The sequence below is a fragment of the Balaenoptera physalus genome, assembly GCF_965194825.1.
Source record: "Balaenoptera physalus genome assembly, contig: HAP1_SCAFFOLD_929, whole genome shotgun sequence".
NCBI lineage: Eukaryota > Metazoa > Chordata > Mammalia > Artiodactyla > Balaenopteridae > Balaenoptera > Balaenoptera physalus.
Window position 1 is genome coordinate 233,311 of NW_028125859.1, and position 26,277 is coordinate 259,587.

The 26,277-nt window shown below is 44.5% G+C and overlaps 1 protein-coding gene across 1 annotated transcript in view; it reads left to right on the plus strand.

The window, feature by feature from the left end:
- Positions 1-24,433: 24,433 nt before the first annotated feature.
- The window catches only part of LOC309653697 (uncharacterized protein), a gene marked incomplete at its 3' end in the record, with an annotated part of 111,830 nt that continues 109,986 nt past the window's right edge, over positions 24,434-26,277 (plus strand). Inside the window, exon 1 of the mRNA XM_082478538.1 lies at positions 24,434-24,754. Coding sequence (XP_082334664.1) covers positions 24,440-24,754 — 315 coding nt within the window. The remainder of the gene's footprint in view (positions 24,755-26,277) is intronic.

The window sequence follows — 26,277 nt, forward strand, 5'->3', positions numbered from 1 at the left end:
TGTGTTCTGAAAAGAGGAATCAGGAAATTCAGACCGCGCTTGACATAGCGTGACTGGAGAAGATGTCCCTGGTCACAGTCATGATGAAGACGGGGGCGGGTCCCCCTTGTTCTGTGAGGACACCGGGCGCACCCGTACTTGTGCTTCTTGTCTTTGCTTTGGCAGAGCGTGCAAAGCCCGGCTACAGTCAATCACTGAAGCGCCCGAGACATTCGGGATCAGATATGTTTTACGATAGGAGCATATTTAGGCTGTGGTGGAGAAATCTGCTTTTTATTCCAAATATATCACATCTGGGTTGTACTTAGCCAGAGGACAGTCATGTTACAATTAAAAATGAATTTGAGTTCTTATAGAATTCAAAACTAACAAGAGCCATGATTGAAAACACATGACAGTGACCGCTGAAAAAGCTAACACTTGTATTTATTTACTGTAAAGCTATCGTAAGAAAAGGGCTTATGTGGCAAAAGTAGAATACTCTGCAGCTAGATCCAAATACTTTCCCTAATGCTGTTCCTGCTCCTGGGTCTGTTCAGAGGGCTTTATGCATATTTGGAGTCGAGGAGAAGTTTCTATTCAGTACATGTGTAAGTTATGCACTCTATGACGAAATACAGCGTATTCTTGGCCTCTAAATTTCATGAACTCACTTTTTTTTCTTAAGGAGCTATCTTTGAATTTGATATAATTGAGGACAGTTAGTAGAGTCACCTCATACACTTGGAGCGATATGAGGATCTCATGGCATCAACTGTTTCACCACATAAATGCCTAGTGAATGGTGCATACAAGTTCTGGGGCTGCACAAGGAGAATCCTGACCTGCAGACCTGTGGGAAAAGTTGGCAAACCATCGAAAAACAGCACAAGGTACATGTGGCTATGTCACTGAGAGGACATCCTACATAATTGTGGCAAGCCACGACAGCCTGTGCTACGGAGCATGGGGACCCCAGCATGGGGCACCGGAGTCCATTAACAGAGGGTGCAAGCCAAGATGAAACCACCACGTGGCCCTGCCATCGCTAAGCACGGCCTGCAGCGTCTACTCTCTGCTGGTCGGGCTGGCCACTCCTCCATGGACGTGGCCAGTGGGGACACAAGGAGCCCAGACGGATGCAGGCAGGGAGCAGGGTCAGCATGGCATTGGCTCCCCAGGACTCTGGTGTCGCACGACAGCACAGAACTCAAGCACGCAGAGGGCAGAGGCCTTGAGCTGTGGGTGGCTGAAGCTAGGGACATGGAGCAGTGAGCCTCGGTGGGGGGAAGGGCTGGGAACGTGCCTCGTAGCAGCTGCTCCCCAGGCTCCTCTCCATCAGCTCCCGAAGGAATTGCAGGATCTCCCACCAAGACGTGGGTCGGAGTGTGGTCAGCCTTTGCACGGGCGGCCTGTGCAGCACACACGAGGGGCCAGGACACCACCGCGGAGGCGTTTCCTACAGAGGGTTGCTCAGTGTCGGCGGGGGGCATCTGTGCCTCCACGGTCCACAGCCCGGTCCCCTCGAATCTATCAGAAGCTTGCAGTAGTAACTCTCCAAGGAATGTCTGGAGCCACGCTTGGCTACGGGGGTGTTTAAGATTGCACGGGGCTATGTGCTGGCGAAACGGGGACCAGAAGTCAGTGAATCTTCCTTATCTTTCTTGACTACTCATTCAGGCCTGGCGATAACACCCTGGACGACAGGATAAAATAATTCCTCTGTCTTCTGTCCTCCCCCCACCCCCATCTCCTGTTCTGCGTCCTGCATCTATTTCAGGGTTTGTCCATGACACGTCAGTGCCCTGAAACGTGCGTGCAAGCCCATGGGGATGACCTCCCCCATACAGGTCTGAGTTCTGAGTATTTCTCTCTCCATCCTGAATGTCAGTCAATCACTGTGGCCTGTTCCAAGATGTCCAGAGACTGAGGAGAAGGCAGTGACCACAGCTGTGTTTACTGGGGGTTTGGCCTGCCAGGTGCCCCGAGATCCACCAGAAAGGCCTTCCTCTCGTGATTCCCATGCATCAGTACAAACGTTTGCCCTCAGCAATTTCATGCCGCAGACTCGAGGGATTTTTCTTCATCCAGACGCTCATGGGTTGTCAGAATTCTTGTGCTATCTTATACTGTAACGTGGAAAGCGCAGCGGATGGTGAGGGCACGGAGATAAATTTAATGCGTCTCCTCATGTAATTAAGGCCTCATGATGAATGACTTTGCCGTGTATGCCTGTGATTCTACTGTACATCGGATTATAGCTCTCGTCTACAGTGGTGATTTATGACGCATCTCTCCTGTGATAGTGGAGGAAACGTTACACCGGAGCTTATCTGCTAAACCTGCTGAGAGGCTAAGTCACTTGGTTTTACTCCGTGGTGAGTCATGGGTGTCTCACTGGCCACTGCCTTGCTTCACTTCCTCCTACCTGACTTCCAAGAAGGCGTTAAACACAAGGAAGGTAAATGTGTATTTCAAGGTCTACCAGGAAATCGGACACTACTCTGAGTATTTAAAACAGAGGGCACTGAATTCAGGAAGGTGATGGCAGTGGATGGAAGAACTAAACAGCCAACGTGGGATGGGAAGGCAAAGCAGAGCACAGCCTCCAGAAACAGTAAGCCCCCTCGGGATGGAATGCAGGATGGAAACAATGATTTCCAAACCCAGGACCAGCACCGCCTGCTGGAAACTGGAGGCGCTGGAATCTGTTAAAAGACACAGCAGCCCAGACGCACTGCCCATTGGGCAATCCCAACTGGAAGCCTGCTCCCTGGAGAGCCTGGGGACCAGCCTGGGGTGACCAGCCCCAGTACCAGGAAGGGACGACAGTGCAATACACAGAATGTTTGTGCCCCCTCCCGCTGCCAAATTCTGCTGTTGAAATGCTGTTGCCCAACGTGATGGTATTAGGAGGTGGAGCCTTTGGGAGTGATGAGGTCATAGGGTGGAGCCCTCGTGAATGGATTAGCTCCCTCGTAAAAGAGACCCCAGAGAGCTCCTGCACCCCTCCACCATGTGAAGTTATATTGAGAACGCAGCTATCCATGACCCGAGACGTGGGCCCTCACCAGACACTGAATCTGCCTGCACTTGATCTTGGACTTCTAGTCTCCAGACTGTGAGAAACAAATGCTTGTTGTTTACGCCTCCCAGGCTAGGGTATGTTTATATAGCAGCCCACACAGACAGGTACAAGAAATGGAGCAAATTGACAAAGACTTGAGCCTTCCTGAAGCTTACCTTTTAGGGAGACATGATAACCAATAAGCATTTTATATCATTCATAATTACATTGCACATTATTATTATAGTTTACATAATGATAATTTTACGCTGCATTTTTTAGACTTTAAAAGGGTGGTGAGTGTCACAGGGGAAAACAAGTGCAGCAGAGGAAGGGGGTCAAGAGGACTGGGGTGGAGGCAGTTCCCAGCCTGAGACGTGAAGGGCAGGGTGTGCTGAACTGACAAGCTTGCCTCTGAGCAAAGACTGGACAGAGGCAAGTGTCGCTTATGTGAAATTCTTTCCCCTGGTGTATTTCAGGCAGAGGACACTGCAAGGACAAAGACCTCAAAAGAAAGCAGGCCAGAAATGTTCCAGAATCACAAAGAAAGAAAGAACGAAAGAAAGAGAGAGAGAGAGAGAGGGAGGGAGGGAGGAAGGAAGGGAGGAAGGGAGGAAGGGGGGAGAGAGGGAGGGAGGAAGGAAAGGGCAGTTTCAGAAGAGGTCAGAAAGGGAAGGGGGCGTCAGACCACACACCACGGGGAGAGGTATGGGCAGCTGTAAAGTAGAATCATCCCTTCAATTTGGTCCAAAGGATGTAAATTATGTCAGCATAACAACAGGATCTGTGTATTATCAAGTAATATTTTATCTGTAAACCTGGACAACTCACCCAATATTCGATAAATGTTGAGTTCTTGTTGTGTGTCAAGAGTGGCAAATTTGATAGAAAAAAAAAGTGCTTTCATGGAGATTCTATTCTAGTTAGAGATAAAGAGCAAACAATAAAATAAATAAATGTACAAATACAGAATACAATTTCAGGCAGAGATAAGTGTTAGGAAGAAAAATGAAGCAGCGTCTAGTGAGTGATTGGGGGTTGAGAGTATATACGTGACTAGAGATGGAGAAATCAGAACTTGACAAAAACATATTTTTCTTGGCTTATTACAAGCCATTTTACAAATTTTTTTTGGTTAAAGTGATGATAGGGAAATAAAAATCAACTTATGTACCTACCATCTTTTATGTATTGAGAATTTTGAGGAAATTTGTCATTTCTTGTTTAATGACATTCAAAATGCAATTCTCATAAAGACTAGGGGTATTTCTGCTGGAATTTGTGGAATTATTTTCCTTGCGGCAAAGAATGCGGTGGTGACACTTGCACGGGTGCTGGAGGATGAAGGGCTGATTGGGTGTAAAAATGTCTTTGGCTGTGGGAAACATTTGCTCATCTTCTGAGGAAGGAACAAGCTTGAAGTACAGCAAGATATGCATTGGGGCTGGAGCGGACAGAACAAGGAGAGGACACAAGAGGGAGCCTGGGCAAACCAGGAAGGGCTGGAGGACAGGAAAAGAGATTGGGTTTAATCTACAAGTGATGGGGAACCATGGGGGGTGGGGAGGAGGAGAGCTACATCATCTACTTTGTGCTTTGAGGGCTCAGTCTGCTGACATTGGTCAGTAGTGGGAAGGGCAGGTGTGAAGGTGAAGACCCCCTCGACAGCTATCAAAGTAGTGAACTCAATATTACCCTCGACAGCTATCGAAGTAGTGAACTCAATATTACCCTCGACAGCTATCGAAGTAGTGAACAGAAAAGAACAGTGTCAGAGGAGGTGCTAACAGAGGTCAGATGTGAAATAGGTGTGTCAGGGCTGTGTAACACGATATCATTGGCAAGACTCGGGCAAGAGTGCACAGGCAGGAGGCAAGCCACGTGGTTCCATCACATTGAGAATGCCATTTGCCCAACACTTGGCCTCTGCTTTATACTAGGGGTGGGCAGACTTCTTCCATAAAGGTCAGGTAGTCCATCTTCTAAGCTTGGTACATCATGATGTTTCTGTTACAACTACTCACCTCGGTCCGTGTAGTGTGAAAGCATCCATAGATAGTATGCAAATGAGTGGACGTGGCTCATTTTTGGTTCCAATAAAACTTTATTTATAGAAACAGAAGGCAAGCAGGATTTGGCTCCTGGGCTCTAATTAGCTGGCCTTGTTTTAGAGTCTTGGGCTACCCGTAAAATTTCCTGACCTCTGCTCCGTGTAAGAGATTGTGGCCACGTACTCTGGCCGTCCGTGTGTCCAGGGACCCATGCTTCTGGACATTTTGAGCCGTTCAGTACCCACCACCACCACCCCCAACCTCTGACCTGTAGGTTCACTTAATCTCTGGACTACAATGAGTCTTTTGAGCAGTTCACTGAAATAGTATCATTCTCCTTGCTGTTTACTTTTTACTTGCAAATCTTTCACTTCTGTGTAAGATTTTAATGCTAGCCTTTAACTTCAGGTTATTACAGATGAAGCCATGGGTGCATTTATTCTGCCTCCCAATTACTTTCTTCCTTCTATTAAATCCTTTTCTGCATTTTTGGTGTCTGGAAGGATGGTCTATTACAAAACGTGTGGAATTTGGAGTACCTGGACCTGGGTTTGGATAACAGTTCCACACTTACCCACTGGGATTGGGCAATTGCTTAACTTCTGGGAACCTTCATTTCCTCATCTGAATACTCAAATAATATTTCCTTTGCAGCCTAGTTAATATTAAACGATAACCCTAAAGTACCAAAGTACCAGACATTGAAACAACTTAGGATTTCTTTCTTATTTTTTTAATTAATTTTTATTGGAGTATAGTTGATTTACAATGTGGTGTTAGTTTCTGCACAGCAAAGTGAATCAGTTATACAGCAAAGTGAATCAGTTATACATATACATATATCCACCCTTTTTTAGATTATATTCCCATATAGGTCATTACAGAGTACTGAGTAGAGTTCCCTGTGCTATACAGTAGATCCTTATCAGTTATCTATTTTATATATAGTAGCGTGTATGTGTCAGTCCCAATCTCCCAGTTTATCCCTCCCCCCCTTCTCACTTGGTAACCATAAGTTTGTTTTCTACATCTGTGACTCTATTTCTGTTTTGTAAATAGGTTCATTCGTACCATATTTTTAGATGCCACATATAAGCAATATCATATGATGTTTGTCTTTGTCTGACTTACTTCACTCAGTATGACAATCTCTAGGTCCATCCATGTCACTGCAAATGACATTATTTCATTCTTTTTTATGGCTGAGTAACATTCCACTGTATATATGTACCACATCTTCTTTATCCATTCCTCCGTCGATGGACATTTAGGTTGTTTCCATGTCCTGGTTATTGTAAATAGTGCTGCAATGAACAGTGTAGTACATGTATCTTTTTGAATTATGGTTTTCTCCAGATATATGCCCAGGAGTGGGATTGCTGGGGCATATGGTAGCTCTATTTTTAGTTTTTTTTTTTTTTTTTAATAAGTTGAAGCTAACTTTTATTTATTTATTTATTTATTTTTGGCTGTGTTGGGTCTTCGTTTCTGTGCAAGGGCTTTCTCTAGTTGCGGCAAGCGGGGGCCACTCTTCATCACGGTGCGCGGGCCTCTCACTATCGTGGCCTCTTTTGTTGCGGAGCACAGGCTCCAGACACGCAGGCTCAGTAATTGTGGCTCACGGGCCCAGTTGCTCTGCGGCATGTGGGATCTTCCAAGACCAGGGCTCGAACCCATGTCCCCTGCATTAGCAGGCAGATTCTCAACCACTGTGCCACCAGGGAAGCCCCCTATTTTTAGTTTTTTAAGGAATCTCCATACTGTTCTCCATAGTGGCTGTACCAATTTACATTCCCACCAACAGTGCAGGAGGGTTCCCTTTTCTCCACACCCTCTCCAGCATTTATTGTTTGTAGATTTTTTGATGATAGCCATTCTGACCGGTGTGAGGTGGTACCTAATTGTAGTTTTGATTTGCATTTCTCTAATAATTAGGGATATTGAGCATCTTTTCGCGTGCTTTTTGGCCATCTGTATGCTTTCGAGAAATGTCTATTTAGATCTACTGCCGATTTTTTGATTGGGTCGTGTTTTGGATATTGAGCTGCCTGAACTGTTTGTATATTTTGGAGATGAATCCCTTGTTGGTTGCTTTGTTTGCAGATATTTTCTCCCATTCTGTTGGTTGTCTTTTCATTTTGTTTATGGTTTCCTTTGCTGTACAAAAGCTTTTAAGTTTCATTAGGTCCCACTTGTTTATTTTTGTTTTTATTTTCATTTTTCTAGGAGGTGGATCAAAAAAGATCTTGACGCGATTTATGTCAGAGAGTGTCCTGCCTATGCTTTCCTCTAGGAGTTTAATAGTATCCAGTCTTACATTTAGGTCTTTAATCCATTTTGAGTTTATTTTTGTGTATGATGTTAGAGAATGTTCTAATTTCATTCTTTTACATGTAGCTGTCCAGTTTTCCATGCATCACTTATTAAAGAGACTGTCATTTCTCCATTGTATATTCTTGCCTCCTTTGTCATAGATTAGGTGACCATCGGTGCATGGGTTTATCTCTGGACTTTCTATCCTGTACCATTGATCTATATTTCTGTTTTTGTGCCAATACCATACTGTTTTGATGACTGTAGCTTTGTAGTATAGTCTGAGCATGATTCCTCCAGCTCTGATTTTCTTTCTCAAGATTGCTTTGGCTATTTGGGGTTTTTTGTGTTTCCATACAAATTATAAAATTTTTTGTTCTAATTCTGTGAAAAATGCTATTGGTAATTTGATAGGGATTGCATTGAATCTGTAGATTACTTTGGGTAGGATTTCTTTCTTAACACATATCAAGTCAAATAGAAGGTGCTGAACCCACTAAAAAATGCTACGATTTGTGAAACCTCCAATTAATAGTTTACTGTTTTCTAATATTTTCATAAAGTTCCAGTGACCTCTTAATTTGACTGTTTATGAACATTATGCAAATAAAGCACATAAACTATAAGTATATATTTAGAAGAGATATTCAACTAATTGGTTATTCTTAGGGAAGACAAGATGTAGAGCAGGAAAACCACATTTTCTAAATTTTTGTTAAAATGTCCTACCAATATACAGTGACAGAAATAGGGAATAGCTCTGAAAGGGCAGATATTTTTAATATAGTGAGATAGGTAACAGTCACAAAACTCAAAATGTTTTAAGCCATTTACCAGTGCTTCATAAATAGATATAAATACAAATCTCACATTTTGCAGCTATAAGCATCGACATTATAATAGCATCATAAAAAGTGCCACACATTTTCTTTTATTCATTCCTAGTAGATCAACTTAATGTTCATGCTAGGCTTGGAAACCCAGCTAATAATCATCTACCAGCACCTTTTTGTCCTAAGTTTCATTACATTATTTTGAACCAACAATTTCTTTTTCACTTAAATTTCACAGTTACTAGACTAGTCATTTAGCCTGAAAAATAAAAATCAATACAGTCAGTGAGTGTAATTGCAAAGTCTGGGATGATGGTTCCATAATTGCTTTTAAACTATCTTCTAGAAATCTTGTGAGATTGGAAATAAATAATGGCCACACACATTTAGAATATAGAGAGAAAATGCAGCCGAGTTGTAACCAGGGTGGTAGTTGTAGTCGTACTGACTACAAGTAGAGTCGAGGTGTGTTCGAGCACCATATTAGGAATCACAGCATCGGGTTAAGGTTTTTGAAGAGAATTACCCTCTTAACTCATTTTTATAGCTTTATTTTACAGAAATATTCATTCCATTTTTCATCCTATAAAGGATTTTAACATCATATGACAAATGTGGGTTCCTTTCTTATATTCTCTTCTGTCTTCATGGAAGGTACCAGGGTGTAGACAAATTCAGCTGGTCCAGAGAAGAAAGCAGGCAAGTAGTGCATGGCTTAAATGAGAATGACACTGAGTGTGTCCTGTGACGTCCCATGCTTGTGCGCACGGAATAAAGATTAGTGCATTTAAGCCTCACAACCCAGCTATGAGCAGGACACTGCCCCCTAGTTCACAGATTCAAGAACATCTATTTTTACACATATTAACCTCTCTGAAATTGAGGTGGGGCTCCCAGCACAGTCACAGCGTCTCACGGTCACCGGTGGCCAGACAGCAGGTGGGAGACAGTCATCTTCCCTGAACGTTGTCATGGCCATCGTTCACTTCTGCTGGGTTTTGTGAACCATTGGTGCTACACACGCTGGTTCTCCATGCCCAGCAGATGACACTAACAGTGGGAGAAATCTCCAGCTCTCCCCTTTGAGGAGCGGCTATCAGCGTGCTGCTGGGCTTCTGTCAGCGCTCAACATGGGATCTGCAGAGGTTTTGTGAGTCTCCCACCTGATAGCCGCGTTTCAGGGCGCGTCACCTCTGACTCAGTGACTAAGGACGTGGGAAGGGCCCAGCAAGCCGCCTTGCTTGCCCAGTGTGAACGGGGCATTCAGGGAGGCACCGCGGCTTCCCACCGTGGCTGCGACCCCTTGGCAGGAACCTCTCGCTCCCACTCTCATCACCTGAGGCAAAGCCCTTGGTTCCCAGAGTTTCCCCTAAGTGCCGGGCTCCGGTTCACCAGTGGCTTGGCTGAGATGAAACCCAGCAGTGTCCACCGGGCTGCAGTGGCCGTCCGCCCTCAGCACCAGCGAGGCAGGTCCAGAGGTGGACGGCACGCGAGGCCATTCTCACAGCGCTGAGCAACTCTCCACTGGATGAACCCTGTTTTATTTTACTGATCCTCCGGGGGTTGCCGTTTAGACCACTCCAGACCTGACAGCTGTGATTAAACCCCGTGGTCACCAGCGCAGGTGACCCCAACCAGGGCCCCTTCTCTGCTGAGACTGATTGCAGTAAAGCTGCACCACCCAGATGGTCCCCAGTGCTACCTGGTGATGGGTGACCTTGGCCCTGCAGCTCCCCATCCGGGCTCTTCAAGGTGCCCTCCCCTGCTTGCTGTCAGAGCGTTCATTGCTTTTGAACTTACTCAACACAGTGTCAGTAATGCTTGTCAGACACCTCAAGACCAAGTGCAATTTGCTGGCTGGTTACAAAATGATCCCAGCAGACCAGTAACAGCCTTCACTTGCCTTCAGGTAACAGGGTAGGCAAGTTCAACATTTAAAAAAAACCTCATTCTTAGCATTCTTTGGAACTAGAAAAGTTGAATGGTTGAATATTTGTTGAAAAGAGAAGCTCATGCGATAAGGAAATGCAAACTGTGGGACTGAATATCATTGTCTAGAGTGATGTAAACATCTCCACCTATGAATAAGTAACCTCCAGAGGGTGGAGACTTTATTTTGTCTATTATTGCGACACAGTGTCTGGAACAGTGCTTGAAACGTAGTGAGAGGCTCAGAGAGTCACTGAATGAATGGATATTATTTAACTTGTTGCTGGACAAGTAAAATATAAAACTAATCATGTTAAAATCATGAGGCGGAGGGAGGAGAGCAAATGAGAAACAGAAACTGATTTAACTGTACCCCTCTCCTGCCAGGCGGAGGAAAGGAGAAGGAGAGCCGGTGAATGCATGCTCTTGTGTCCCGGGGCTGCTTCTGGTCGCTGATTCAGGGCAAGAGGCCAGCCAAGTGCAGCCTGTGGGGATGGAGCTGTGGAGCCCGTAGCTGGAAGTGAGGCTGTGGTAGGGGGAGCTAGTTACAGCCTTCCAGTAGTTAGGGAGAGGGAGAGAGAGAGGGAGAGGCTTTTATCTTCCCAAGAAGTTCCACTGAGGCAATTTGGAGAGGGAGTGGAGTGAAGGCGGGGTAGGGGTGGAGATCCAGAAGCGAAACCATACAGGAAACGGAAAGCTTTTATATGGTTCACTTCTAATTCAAAACATCCAGAACTTCATTTTAAAATAGAGTGTCTCCTTTTTTTTCTTTTGCATGGTTATATATTGTTGTTTTCATTGAAGGACACATTTGTTTATTTGTTTCGTTTTTCCTAGAAGTACTGCTTGGATATCCTTGATGTAGGAATTAGTCACATTGGTGGTTCTCAACCTAGGAAAGGGAGCAAGATTGTCCCCCAGAGGCACGTGGCAGCGTCTGGAGACCCCTTCGGTTGTCACACTGGGGAGAGGGTGCTACCAGCATCCAGTGGGTGGAGGCCGGAGAGGCCACTCACCATCCTACAGTGCCCAGGGCAGACCTCGCAGCAAAGGAGGCTCCTGTTCAAAGTGTTAATAGTGCTGATGTTGAGAAATCATGAGTTTCCTACCATCTTCATCAAATTCTCATAATTTTTCTCAAATCTCTCATTTGAATTCAGGGACAAAATTTCTTCTTGATTCTCAACTCTGGTGGCTTCAAAATCACCTAAATGCCTTAAAAATTACTGATACCTAAGCCACCCCAGACCATTAAATGGAGATGTCTTGAATTGGGGCCTTGAGTTGGGCATCTGCATTTTTAAATTACTCATGGTCACAAGCATTGAGCAGCACTGATTTAAATGATGCAACACAGGAAATTAAAACCACCAGAGTTGATTTACCTTATCTGTGTTTAAAATATCTACAAATAAAATGATACAGCTCTCCAGCTTAAATGAGAATATAATAGCTACCGTTACTCCGTGGCTTCTTATGTGCTTCTTATATTTTGTAAAAGGATTGTCTTTCACTTAGATATGGAAAAATGTGCATTAAAAATGTTTCCAGTCTTGTAAAGATAGATCTGGAATAGGATAAAAATATTTACTTCTTTGTCTTGACATGTTGGTAGCAATGCTTAACTTCTAAGTCCATTTTTTTTTTAGTGAACATTTCAGTGACTTATTGGAGATGCAAAATAATAGTAATAATAATAAAAGTTATAGAGTATTTTACGCTATTAGTGTGCTAGGCTGCTAGTCCAAATATAAGACCATTATAATTTCTCTATAAATAAAAACTGGGACATACAATACCTATGGATTGATAACTTTAAAATAACTTTTAGAATAATTGTGGTTTGGATTTAAACATTTTAGTTTTGGATTGGATTATTAGTTTATTTACTTTCCTTTTAACTAAGTTTATGCTAGTGTGCAAGTGTTGTGTTTTTGTTTTTCTTTCTCTTCAATGCCCAAGACTTTTCCAGAGTTACTTATGAGGTTAGAAATAGAAGCAGACTTTCATGTATTAGGATTCTCCAGAGAAACAGAACCAATAGAAGATAGGTAGGTAGGTAGATAAATAGATAAACAGATGATAGATAAATAGATTAGATACATGGATAACAGATAACTAGATGACACTGTAGATAGATAGATATGCTAGATAGAGAGAGCTAGCTAGGCAGATAGATAGATAGATAGATAGATAGATAGATAGATAGATAGATAGATAGATAGGAGAGATAGAGGTTTATTATAGGAATTGGCTCATGTGGTTATGGAGTCCAAGGAGTCCCACCATCTGTCATCTGCTATCTGGAAAACCAGGAAGGTCAGTGGTGCAATTAGGTCTCAGTACCAAGACCTGAGAATTCTGGGGCAGATGGCGTAGGTCCTGGTCCGAATCTGAAAGCCCAAGAACCAGGAATGTGGATGTGTGTAAGCAGAAGCAGGGGAAGAAGCAGAGAGAGAGAAAACGCCCCTCCCCTGCCCTTCTGTTCTGATCAGGCCCTCAGTGGATTGCATGGTGGCCATCTGCATTGGTGAGGGCCATCTTTATTCAGTCTACTGATTCATGCGCTCATGTCTTCCAAAGACACCCTCTCAGACACACCCAGAAATAACATTTTGCCAGCCATCTGGGCATCACTTAGCCTAGTCAAATCGACACGTGAAATTAACTATCACAGTTCCTTTATCATATTAATAAATGGTTTCCCACGAGCATGAAAAAGATCATGTTTGAAGAGAATCTTTCCTAAAACTCACTCAAGTAATCAAAAAGATAAGTCTAACAAACATGGAGAAAACAATTCAGTAATATCATAGTAACAGAAAACCCTCAAATGGCTGATAGAAGGATTTAGGTTAGGTTAGGTTATATCTGATATAGATACAATCAGGAACATATCTTTTCCTAATATTACATTACTTGAGACCTTCCCCAGATTACAGGTCTGGGTTTTCCAGACATCACCAATCCATGAGTCTAGGGGAGGCTTTATTATAGTAGGAACTATTTTCCTGGCTTGGGACGGCCTTTAATCCTTGTAGCTCTGCCCTTTTACATATATCCATACTTGCTCCCTATGTGACCTCATTCAGCCCGTGGTTTTGAATATCATCTGTGTGATGATGAGCCTTAAAATTTTCTGTTAGGAGAGTGAAGAGCTGAGAAACAAGGCGTCCCCTATCAGTGGGCAGGCAGGAGGAGCACAGGAGACCATGCCATGGGCGGTGGTTGTTTAAACCCCGCAGTTCTCATAGTCTCCCAGTGAGTCAGTTCCCTGTCTTGTACTTTTAACTTCTCATTTTTCTCACAGTCCCATATTGTCTTCCTAGGGACACGAAACAGTTCTACAAAGTCCGGAGCTATTGCATTCTCAAGGTCAACATTCTTCAGTCATTTGAATGCTACCTTTTTGTTCCTTATTATTCCCAAGAATAACTTTCGACTACTAAGACTTATTCTTCTCTGGCTTTGTACTCAGAAAAAAAAAGAATTGCTTTTTGACTCTTCTTTCAACAAGAATACATTTAATATTGCTCTAGAAGACCTGGGCCCTGAATTGCTGCTTAAATAAACATGTAGTATCTGGTACTGTTAATTTTACTTCATTATATATATATATATATATATTTATATATATATATATATATTTAAATTTATTTATTTATTTATTTATCTATTTATTTATGGCTGCATTGGATTTTTGTTGCTGTGCGCGCAAGCAGGGGCTACTCTTTGTTGCGGTGCGCGGGCTTCTCACTGCGGTGGCTTCTCTTGTCGTGGAGCACGGGCTCTAGGCGCGCAGGCTTCAGTAGTTGTGGCGTGTGGACTTCAGTAGTTGTGGCTCGCGGGGTCTAGAGCACAGGCTCAGTAGTTGTGGCATACGGGCTTAGTTGCTCTGCGGCATGTGGGATCTTCCCGGACCAGGGCTCAAACCCGTGTCCCCTGCATCAGCAGGTGGATTCTCAACCACTGCGCCACCAGGGAAGTCCCCCATTATACTTTTAAATTAAATTTCAGGAACATGGAGTTGGATGAATTATAATTCCTGGTCCAGACATTTTCACCATTTTCCAGCTATGGCCCCTTTTACGTATTCAACTAGCTATTTAATTAGTTATTGTTAAGAGTGTAATGGATACCAGAAAATCCCATTACCAACAACAAAAGCCAGGTCTTTACAATCAACCAACCCTCTTGCTTTCTTCACCATAACCCTGCAATCTAGGTCAACTATCCCTGGTTCTTTCTTTTTAATGTAGATTTATTGCATTTGCCTGCTTACTAATTAATTTGATTCTACTTATCTTTAACTTTATGAAAAGGATATCCTGCCATACTAATCTCTTGGCAGTGTTTTTCACTGCCAAGTTGTTTTTAGTTTTTAAGGTTGATCTTTAACATGTACATCTCCGTAATTAATTTGTTTTGATAGCTGTATACGACTTCATTATGTGTATGCATCTGCTCTTCCAGTGATAGACATTTTGTTGGTTTCAAGGTCTTGCTAATTTGAGCTGTGCTATTATAAAAACTTGCTTGTCTGTGGTTTTTGCAATACACATGCAATAGCTTCTCTTGGGTTGCCCAGGAGTGTAATTGAGGGATCATCAGCTGTGTGAGTGGTTGGTTGTTTACAGGTGATGTCTGGCCCTTTCCCCGAGTCATTGCATCAGTTTACAGCCCCACCAGCAGTGAATAAAAGCTTCTGTGGAGCCACCTACTCTCTGAGAGGTAGCATGGTCGGACTTTCAGTTGTAGCCGAGAGAAAGGGTGTAAAATCACATCTGCTGTGGTCTTATTTTAGATATTTGTTTTCCTGATCATCAGTGATGCCAAACATGCCTTCATCTGTCTTTTAGAAATATGTGTTTCCTCATCTGCCCGTGCTTGTTCATAACTGTTGCTTATTTTTCTTTTGGTCTGTTTATGCTGTTTTTATTGATTTGTAGGAATTCACTCCCTGGTCTTCACTCTAACATTTTGTCAGTGGTGAAAATATTTTTCTTCCACTTTGTAATGAGTCTCTTTTCTTTCTTTAAGATGTTTTTGATGAACACTATGTCTTAATTTTTAATATAACTGAATATATCTTATTTTTAAAAAAGTGAATGCATTGTGTGTTTTATTTAAGAAATGCTTCTCTAGTCTCTAGTTCTGGATTTATCTTTGATCTAACCTCTGATTTGTTCTCTCATGTCAGATGATGGTTTGAGGACTTCCTGACTTCCCCGGGCCTAATTCAGGTTTTGCTGGAGGGTAAAGCTGAAGCTTTGAGCTGGAAGCTCTCTCACCTGGGACTGAGCTTCCGGCCTCAGTTCCACATCTCTGACTCTGGGGGCAAATGTTGGTGCTGCATCCCAGCCCTTTGCCGCCCCCTGCAGGCAGCTGTAACCAGGGTTGCTGCATTAAATCAGTCAAATTGCATGCTGGGAAGCAGAGAGAAGGGTGTGGCCTGATGCATTTCCATTTGTTTCAGGTCTCAATAATTTCAGATAATTCTTATGCGGTTCCTGAATCCCCACCTCATACTTTCAGAACCTCACATAGTTACAGGAATAAACTATTTCTGCATCAAACATGCTGAATTCAGAAACATCATGCTCCGTGGAAAAAAGCCAGAGACAACACTTCATACTGTCGTTTATATGACGTTCTGGAAAAGAGAAAAATGGAAGGACAGAAATCAGATCACTGGTTGCCAGAGACTGGGAGCGAGGGCAGGAAATGGGTACAATAGGGCATAAGAGAACTATTCGTGGTGCTGGGAATATGCTATATCACAGTTGTATTGGTGGTCACACAACTGCATACTTTGTTAAGACAAATTACGTCTTAATCAAATTGCTCATTTAAAATTTACAAATTGTATTTTATGTAAGTTAATTCTGTTTTTAGTAGATTTACCTCCATAAAGCTGACGAAAAAGTAAAGAGTTAAATGAGGAAAGAATGTATAATTTAACTCCCTAACGATCAAATTTTATGCAGCAGGCACCTAAAGAGGTGTGTTTAAGATCAGGTAGAGTGTTTGACCAGGTGTAGAAAAACGGCTCTGGTGTTCACATCTGCTGTGCGAGTTCTTTTTGGATAACATCCGAGGTTTGACCGCTTGTCTTGGACACTCTGGAGAGGCAGATGGTCGTTGTACCTGGGTATTTGCTTTTCTCTTTAGTCTGTCATCATTTATATATTGTCAAATAAGCTGTTTTGAGAAATCCTTTTAGAAAGTGGACTTCGTTTTCATGTTCGGAAGCTAATGTTCATTTCAGAAGTCGTTTGAAAATCATCTTTACCTTTCCATCAGTGGGAACTGACTCTTCCAAACTAAAGATGTATTGCTCTAACACGGTGGTTCTCAGCTGGGGGTCACTGAGGGGACACACGGTGCTATCGGGAGACAGTTTTGTTAGATGATCGTGTCTAGTGGGTGGAAGCCAGATCGGCTCCCCGTGGTAGAGGACGCTCCCCATGGCAAATTATCCCCAGATGTCAATAGCGCTGAGGTTGGAAGCCCTGGTATAAAATTTGTACTAAAGGAGTAGTTAAAAACAAAAACAAAACGTACGTTATAAATCCCTTCATTAATACTGTGAATGCTATATGTACCTTGCCTAGTTTGGGCACTTATTATTAACTGAAGGTCTGTACCTAATCTTTTCGAAGTATTACCTCAGAATAATCCTGGGAGGTAGTTTCTGTTACGATCTCTGTTTTCCAATGGGAAGATTCGGGAACGCAGGGAAGGGAAGGAATTTGCCTAGGTGGCACATCCCTCGTTGCTCCTGTTGAGATTTTAACACCAGGTTGATTCCGAACTGATATTTTTCACCCCTTCTAGTCTTCAAGCTACATCATTTCTCACAATCCCTTAGCATCTGAAGAGGCAAGTATGAAGTCATAACTTTATAATTTTTACAGTTACAGCTATAATTTCAGTTAATTATTTGGCAGGGAGGGAAAAATCTCTATCTAGGGTAAAAAGTCTTTGGTATTAAATTAACATTGATTAACATTGAACAGGTGCACCTAATTCTCTGAAAACAGGAAGGGGCTTAGATCACTTTCATTTCTTTCGTTGTTCGTAATGCCAGGAAGCAGTAATTCACTTAGTGAGATCTTGCTGATGTGACAGAGTCAGCCAGATCTCACTGATCCCAGACTCCTCTTAACTCCTCTTACTATGTCTCAGTGACCCAGGTACACGTCTGCCGGTACGGTTGCTCTCAACTGAACACTTTTCCTAGCTCAGTCCTCACATATGAAGAACAGTATGAATATCAACATGTCGAACGTAAATTTCTCCAGGATGACTGCGGTCTGTAATCATCCAAAAGGGTAGCTACTAATTATTTGCAGGAGAAGAAAAAGAAACGGATTGAAAGTTCTTCTTGAGCTCAGAAGTTGTTGCATTGTCACCAACGACTTTCTCTACATGATGCAACATCCAGAAGGACCGTAAGAAGAATGTTCCCACTAGGAATCCCACTTAAACACTAGGGGAACCCCATTTACCGTCTTTGATATCCAATTCTTGTCCATCTGTGTCCCAGAGAAGCACAGATTGCTAAGAAAACAGAGCACACAGAGCAAAGTAGGCTTGGCATTCCTTGTCTGGAACTCAAAGTCAACCTGTTGTGTGAGAGGGCGTGTGAGCCTGTGAAGAGGGGTGGGCAGGAGGGCGTCCAGAAGCAGCTGTATGGAGAGAGGAGGGAGGGGAATGACCTTTGATTTCTGATTCCTGGAAGCACCCAAAGGCAATCAGAGGGCAGAATGTCCCCCAGCTGGTTCCTGTTAGCCACTATAGAAAACCCTGGAAGTAAACCCAAACGTTTTTGTTTTTTGTTTTGTTTTGGTGCTGGGGGACACTTTTTTTTTTAGCCCCTGCAGATTCAGAAGAGAAAAAGATTAATTCCGACCTTAGTTACATTCATCAGTCTATTATTCCCTTGGTCCCAGGGTATCACAATGCTTCCCTCAAATTCTTAAATGTGTTTCTCTTAATCTCTTGACTGTTGGTTCATCTTGTGTAAAGTGGCCAGTGAGCGATGAAAGGCAGTTTCTGGGTCTTCTTTCTGTTTGCTAACACTGAAGATAAAGGCTGTCAACTTTATTTGCTTTAGTTTCCCCTGGTGTTGAATTTTATTCACCTAAGTCTCATATTTTAGGAAATCTTAACAAGCAAGCAATGCGTGAGCTGCAAAGGTGTTTGGAACAGGAGCTACTTCAAATATAATTCACGCGCAGGCTGCCTTTGTCGTTTAGTTTTGTAGTGAATAGTTTGAGAAGTGCTTGAAAGCTGGGAAAAAATTCATTTGAAGACAGCTGTGCTCATTTCCCTAGTTTAGTTCAGTGTGACTGTAGTTAAGGAGGAAAGCTTTCCTGTGTTGAAGTCCACAGTGGAATTAGTCTAGTTGCTATTAATTGAGAACGTTGCATGATTATCCCAGTCAGATTTATGCCTTAAAGTTGATGTCCTCAAATTAGGTTATCAAACAGAGGATTCTGTCGACTGCCGTCACGTTTTATTTAGATGGCCAGCGTGTGGCGCTGTTTCCTGCTAAAAGTTGCCTTTTTCATTTTCAGAAACTCCTCCGAACCTATGGTATTTACATGGCTCAGTGGAAATTTCCATGGGCTGAACAACATCAAAGAAGAACAACCCCACTTCAGTCTTTCAACAGAATAGAGCTTCAGTTTTCTGAGGAGCACCTGTGTAGGTTTCTTTTCATGTTTAGGAATGAAAATCAGAATAAAAGCATGATTATTTGAGCTTCCTTTTAAAGAGCCAAAAAAGTCTCATTTTACAAAATTTTAAATATGAATTTTACTGCACAATTTATTATTCATTTCCCGTGAATAGCAGGCCCTTCAGAAGTGAGAAATGAGGTTTTCAGTTAAAGTTATCTCATTTAAGATTTGGGATAAAATTATATAATTTACATTTCTTTCAACTCGCTTATGCTTCTCAAAATGTATGTTTGGGGGCAAACTGGTAATATTTTGGTCATGTCAAGAAGCTGAAATACACAAGTTACTTTTTATATTTTAGTGTCACGCATTTGGCTGTTACATAGTATTTCTTTTACGGCTATTTATATGTTTTTCAGTATCTACAGCTTATATATAAAATCAAATGTGAGAACCCTAACTCTTTCTGGTTGCTCATGGTAGTGTTGCTAACATTAAAATTTGTGTAAAATCAGTTAATTGCCTGGTCTTTGGGACAAGTGTTCAATTCTACTGACATTGAGCATTCTTTGAAATCATCGGGTTTTAAAGGCCCAGTGTTCCTTGCATGGGCAGCAGCTGTTATGCTCAATAAGACGCTAAAATCAACAAAAGCCCTCAAATAAGCTACAGTTAAAATTTCCTGGGGCTGCGAGGGTAAAAGTATTTACAGCTGGATATCACCATCACCATACAATTGATCCCTGAAACATAAAAATGCGCACACTCCTATACATTTTTTTAATAAGTATTTAAATTTTAGTAATTATTGCAGGGACAGAATAAAACTTTAGTGATGACTTAATCTAGAACAGGCTCTTAGGATGACTGCAGAACAGGTACCAAACAAATTTAACACTAATTGATGGATTGATGGTGACTTTGGGGGAGGGAAGGGAAAAAGGGCAAGGAGACAAATTCTTGAAGCGTAGTAGTAGCTTGAAATTGTGATATTTGACAATTCTTTGTATATTTTGCAGAAAAAAAGTTTAAAATTTTCATTAAAATATTCTTCAGCACACAAAAGTAATAGCAAACACATTTCTGATACTTCTTAGTAATATCTTAGTAAGCATCGAGGTAATTAAAAATAATACCTTTAAACCTGTGTATACTGCAACCAAATTTTTATAATCTTGCTGAAGAGGAACATGTCTTGTAAACTAAAATTATCTCCAAATAGGATATTTACATTGCAAGACGAAAAAAGCAAGCAGATAATTGCAAATGGATATGCACGTCCTTTTCCAAAAAGCTGAGTGTATATTCAGTGACCCAGTGCAAAATGCTACAATTTTCATTTGTAAATGATTAAATTTGCCATCAGGGAACAGATTGGTCCGGCGCCATAGAGGTTCACTCCATTCTTACCTGAAATCATATTACAAAGGATGCAAATCTGATATTTAGACATGCAGTTCTTAACTGCATCCGAGCTCCCCATTTCACTTTTTTTTTTTTTTCTTTTTTTTAAGAGCTCTCTCTATGTTCCCTGGATCATGCAGTTCAAAGCTGAGCAGACGAGAGTTAAGTCTGGAGGAGGGGGAAAGCCCAGTTGAAGAAGAGATCTGGAAGAGTCTGGCTACCAAATTCTGACAACTCCACATGCAGATGAAGAGGTGAGTATGGGCCAAGGCTCTAGCATGGCTCACTTCTTGGTTTTTCTCAAGATGTTAATTTTTAATTTTTTAAATTTAATTTTAATTTCTCTGATGTTAACTGCAGTTTCTGAGAGAAGATGCATGTTATTGCATCATCCAGTGAAAGCAATTAAAAGGAAACTGGGCACCATGTGTGAGTTCCCTGCCCTCACTTCACTGTCCCCTATAAACCAGTGACCATGGACGACACTAGGTTTAAAACTCATAAATGCCATCGAATTAAAGTACTGGTCTTCTCCAGCTTTAGAGCAAGCTCTCAATTTGCTTTTCCAAGAGGGGAATGCCAGAGAAAGATTGTGCTTGCTTCCTTCACAGTTTATCCTTATCGAATGCAGCTGAAAAGCCTTTAAAAAGACAAGCCGCTGGCCCCCAAAAATGACTCTAAGAGTGTCTTGGCTAAATGTTTTGGAAAAAATATATCAATATGATTATTAAGAAGTAGATAGGTATGTCCAATCTATATCAACACACATACCTAAAAAAGGTACTTTAAACAAAATGAAGTCATAGATGCTACTGAAATCAAAGCTTCCACTCCATTTTAAATGGGGCACATGTTTTCTAAATCAGTTCTCTCTCAAACCTGTCCGTGGCTCACTTGCTATAGGATCAGGAGGCTTTGTTTCGAAGCTGAGATTCCAGGGCTGCCTTACCTCAGATATGCTTACTTAGAATCTCTGAACGTGGAGTCTTGGAGTACATCTTTAACAAACCTCTCAGGGGCCTCTTATTCTCTGCTTAAGGAAAAAAAAAAAGTATAAAAAGGAGAAGAAACTGATAACCTAAATCAATTGCAAGGAAGAGCATAGCTAACTTTTTGGAAACTGGGAATGGGGGCCTTGTTTTGTGTTTCTTCTGTAACCTGACTGAGATGGACCACACAGTCTGGTCCATCTGTGTTCATATACATAGAGATAAGAGTCAATTAAGGCCCTTTTCTACTCTCTTTAATAGATGGGTGTTTTGTCTATTTAAGTCCCACTGAAGTCAATATGAGGTTCATTTCCTCTCCAAATTCAGACCATGAGGTCCAACTTGGCTTTGAGGAAAGACATACTAAGCGTGTTCTTACTAAGGCACCTGGACGAGTCCCACCCATCCATTTACCTGTCATTCCTCCCATACCTACTTCTGGTTCCCCTCTCATGTGGTTGGTCTCCAGGAACGTAGGGTATGGCTTACCCAGTCATGTCAAAAGTTAGGGAGTTTCTGTGCCAATTCAAAGGGTCAGCTGTGTAATTGATTGCGCATATGTGAGCAGAATAAAATAGTAGATTTTGACTGTTATTCCGACTTTATCAAAATGCTTTCCTTTTCAAAGTTGCTTTAAACTGCAATTAAAATAAATAACATGAAAAAAGCCAGCATAATCACAGAAGATGTCTGTGATAATTCTAAAAGAAGAAAGCAATATAACCGCAAGTATTATTTTAACATGTGCATAATAAAGCAGCCCTATATGTTTAATCCTAAGCTTTCTGTGCAACTCACTAGATGTTCTTTTGTGGTTCATCATAAAATGCATTTATTCATGGAAATGAATATGTTATGTAACCCATATAAGCAGAACACACGTTGCTTTTTAAAAAAATAGTGATCCCTTTGAACATTTAAAAGCTGTTTTGAAAGCTCAGCATGCTTGTCCTTGTGATTTCACTTTCTAGAATATAAATTTCATGATATAACATGCAGAGTTATAAATCAAAGATACCATAAGAAAATATAGGCATGCATAATACCCTTGCCTTCATCAAGACCAGGTATTTGCTTAACTTTAAAACTCAAACACTGTGGGAAGGATCCACTGCAGCTTTTGGAAATGTTTTTAGTAATTCCTGAATGAAAGTGATAACATTCAGAAGACAATCCCTGTATTTAGATGTCTCTCCTCCGTTAGTTGACCTAAGGCTCAATGCACCTTCCTGCTTGGGGTCACCACGGTTAGCTTCTTTGCTCTTAGTCAATACTGAGTATGTTTAACATTCTTTAAAAAGATTTCCATCCACAGTTCTGAGCATCTTTTAAACAAACATGAGTTCATGTGAGCTCATGTCTAAATTTTTTGTTTCCAGCTCACGTGTAGCATTGTCATGCTAAAAGCTACAGGTGCCGCCGGCTATGTAATTCGTGGGACCTAGGGCGAAATGAAAATTCGGAGGACGGTGTTGAAAATTACCATCAAGGTTGTGACAGAAGAACATTAAACAAGGTATGGATCCTTCTAAGGTCACACACCCATCAGGCCAGCTCTGCCTACAGAACCTTTTGAACAAAACAACTCTGGTTTTTAAAACTCACTGGGAAACACGCTAAGCAATTAATTGTATTGGCCTTGCTGATTTAAACTATATGAAGAAATATACATGTAAGATGATGTAAAAGAAACGTGGGTATAATAGGATAACTGCAGATGGTTGTCGCTACCATTGAACAGGATGATCTCAAAATCTTAGAGTGGAAAATCTGCAGAATTTTAGGGGGACAGGATTGGAGGTTGGAAAAAGCCATGGGCTCTATGGGAAGAAGACTCCAGCTTTGCGCGGTATCTTTGAGCAGGTTGCGTGCATCTAGACGCTCCAGCTACGCTTAGTGGTGTATTTAGGGAGATACTGCGTTTTGGAACGTGCGAGTGCAATTCTGTATGAGAATGTGGCAGTGTCAGTTTATGGGAGTATCGGTCAGTTGTCCCGCATCCGAATGAGTGTGCATGAGTCTTTCGGACTCTGTTGCGTTCCATAAATATCCCCAAGTTTGGAGCACAGCCTTCCTCACGTCCCAGCCCTCTGTAGGCTCTCCTACCGGCAGGGGGCTGGAGCGCAGTCACTTCCCAGTGGAGCTCAGGGCAGGACAGAGCTTTGTTAGGGGTGGTGTAGCATAGATGCTGCAGCGTCTCTTCCTCTGGTGGGGCCCTAGCTGGGGATGGAGAACGCGTGTGGTGAAAGAGCATTGGAAGAGAGTACAAGAGGGGACAGGGCAGTAATTTTGCTGCTAAAAAGGCCAAATCAAAAGACTTGGGGCAAAGACAAGGAGAAGAGTGTAGGAAAGGTTTGTCTTGAATAAGTCACTCAGGCTGGGCGGGTAGTGCTTACTAGAACAACACACACCTGAGGAAACTAGGGGTGTGGGTCTATGTAACAAATGTTCCTGGCTGCCCGCTCACATCGGTTTCCACGGGATAATGGGAAGGAGGGAAGGAAAGGATTGGAGGAAGGTCTGAATGGAGGGAGGAAGAAGAGGGGGAAGAAGGAAGGAAGGAAGGAAGAGAGGAAGGGAATGAAGGAAAGAAAGAAGGAACGAGGGAGGGAGGAGGAGGGACGTGTCAGTCAAACGTCCCTGCCTGGCCGCTGTCTCGCCTTGTTACACCCATCACAGTTCTGTCACTTAGCTCTTTTCCACTCCTCGGGAAAAGGGAAATTCAGATAAGCGAAAGCGTGAGCGGAGCTGAGCCCGGGGTAGGAACCGGGGAGAAAGCCCACAACGTAGGGGCGCTCCATCCTTCCTTAGCCTCTTCCCATGCCTTGTGGGTCCCGAGGCCCTGCTGCCAGAGGCAGCGCCTCACATCCAGGCCCGGGCTTGCTCGCACCTGACGTTCACCTGGATGGCGAAGGGGGAGGTGGGGCAGGAAGGAGCGCAAGCGGACCGTGGGGGAACCTGCGCGGGAGCGGACCACCTGGAGAGGGGCGCACGGCGGCGCTCGGCCGGCATCCCCCTGCGGTGGAGCTCCCGGCTCGCTGCCCCTCAGACCTGCCCACGGCCCTCCGCCCGCCCCCCGTCACTCACTTCCCTTCCAGCCAATGGCGCGGCCGCCTGTCACCCTCACCCCACCCCTGGAGGCAGAGCGGGGAGGGCCTTGGCAGGGAGGGCGCGGGGCCGGAGTTGAATGATTGAACTTTCCAGCGGAGTTGCGGCGGCCGCGAGGTTCCCGGCAGTGCGGCCCCGGCGCGGAGCTGGGAGCCTCGGCCAGCGCCCGGCGCCCGCGCCCCCGACCCGCAGCCATGGTGCCCGGGGCGCCCCTGACCCTCTGCCTCTGGCTGGCGGCCTCCGGGGGATGCCTGGCGGCCGGCTCCGGCGCGACGGCCGCCCGGCGGCTGGACGAGTCGCTGTCGGCCGGGAGCGTCCAGCGCGCCCGCTGCGCCTCCAGGTGCGCCTCAGCCTGCAGATCACGCGCATCTCCGCCTTCTTCCAGCACTTCCAGGTACGAACCGCCGCCCGCCCGGGTCCTCCCCGGCGCTGCGGGCCGCGGCGGGTGCGCACGGGGCGCGCGCCTCCCAGCCTCGCCGCCCAAACTTCTCGCCCAGCTCAGCCGGCAGGTCCGGCTTTCCCTCCGCGCGGATTTTACAATCTGGGTGCGCGAACCCTCTTTTCCAGCCCCCTCCCTGCTCCCGAAAGGGAAAAGAAGCCTGCGGCATCTTTACCTGACTCCCTTCTTCCGAGGGGGAAACGAAAGGCGGTTTCTTTGGGAAGGGAGAGCAGTTTTGTGGCTTCCAAGGGTGGAAGTGTGGGTTTGTTAGTTGCCCGGGACTTCGGCGCGGGACTGCGGGCTGGTAGCGAGTCCCGCAAACTCCGGGGCGCTCCGGGCCCTCGGCGCGGCGGGCGCCGCGGGCACAGCGAGCGAGACCGGGAGGCGCGCACCGCTGCGCCCGGGGACCCGCGCGACGAGCCCCGGCCCCGCAGGTGCCCGCGGGCGGACACTTTTGTCTCTTTCGAGCTTTGCTTTCGCACTCGGCGGGCCGAGAGCTCGCGGCCCACCCTTCGAGCCCTGGGGGGGCCAAGTCGTGCGTTCCAGCGCGTTTGTGTTGGGGCCCGGGGAGGCGGTGGTGATGGTAGCTGTGCGCGCCCCGATTCGGAGCCCCAGAGCTTCTAGGTCTCGCCAACGAATGGCGTGGATGCAGGGGATCCGGGACTTGGAGGCGCCGTGTTTGGATGCTCTGAGCGGACTCCCGGGGGCCAGTATCGCCCCCAGCCCTCGTAGGTTCTGTCGGCTTGAGGGTAGGAGAGCTTGTGGGAGTGTGGGTGTTGGGTGTGTAGAAGGTTCAGAGAACGGCACGCTTGGTGCTGTGGATGGCCGGGATCCTGGGGCGGGGGGGGGGGGGAAGGGAGGTCGCCACAGAGGGGAGGACCCCCGCGGGACTTGCTCAGGGACACTGGCTGAGGGTGGGCGCACGGGAACCGCTCCCGGCCCCGACCGAGGCGCGTCTCACAGCTGCCTTCCCCAGCTGACCCGAGTGCGCGCACTCTGAAACCATTCACGCAGATAACCGAATTCCTCTCGTCCGCCGTGGTTCTCGCCCTCGGCTCTTCGTCTCTCTCCTTAGTTGCTCACCTGTTCCAAAGTTCCGACTTCTCGCCGCAGGGAAAACTGCGGAGGCCAGAAGGAGACCGGGGCTCCTGGGTGGGGTTCTAAGCCGAGCCCTCTGCCCTTGAGAAATAAACTGGGCGTCTCTTCCACTCGGGCGGGATAAATGGGCCTTCCCAGAGGCCCTGGGGACTAACCTGCGACGGGAGGCCATCGTAATGACCGTGGAGTTGGGGACGAATCTCCGAAGTCTGAAGCCATGTTCATTCTGGCTTGAGAACTCATGAAACCTCGCGCCGAATGGCACAAGGAGAAGTAAAAGTTGGGATCTTCAGAGAGTGAACCAGCTGGCGAAGTTTGCGTGCGCCTGAGTGCGTGCTTCTCTATGTTCTCAAAGAAGCGACATCCGGTGGGTGTCAGAG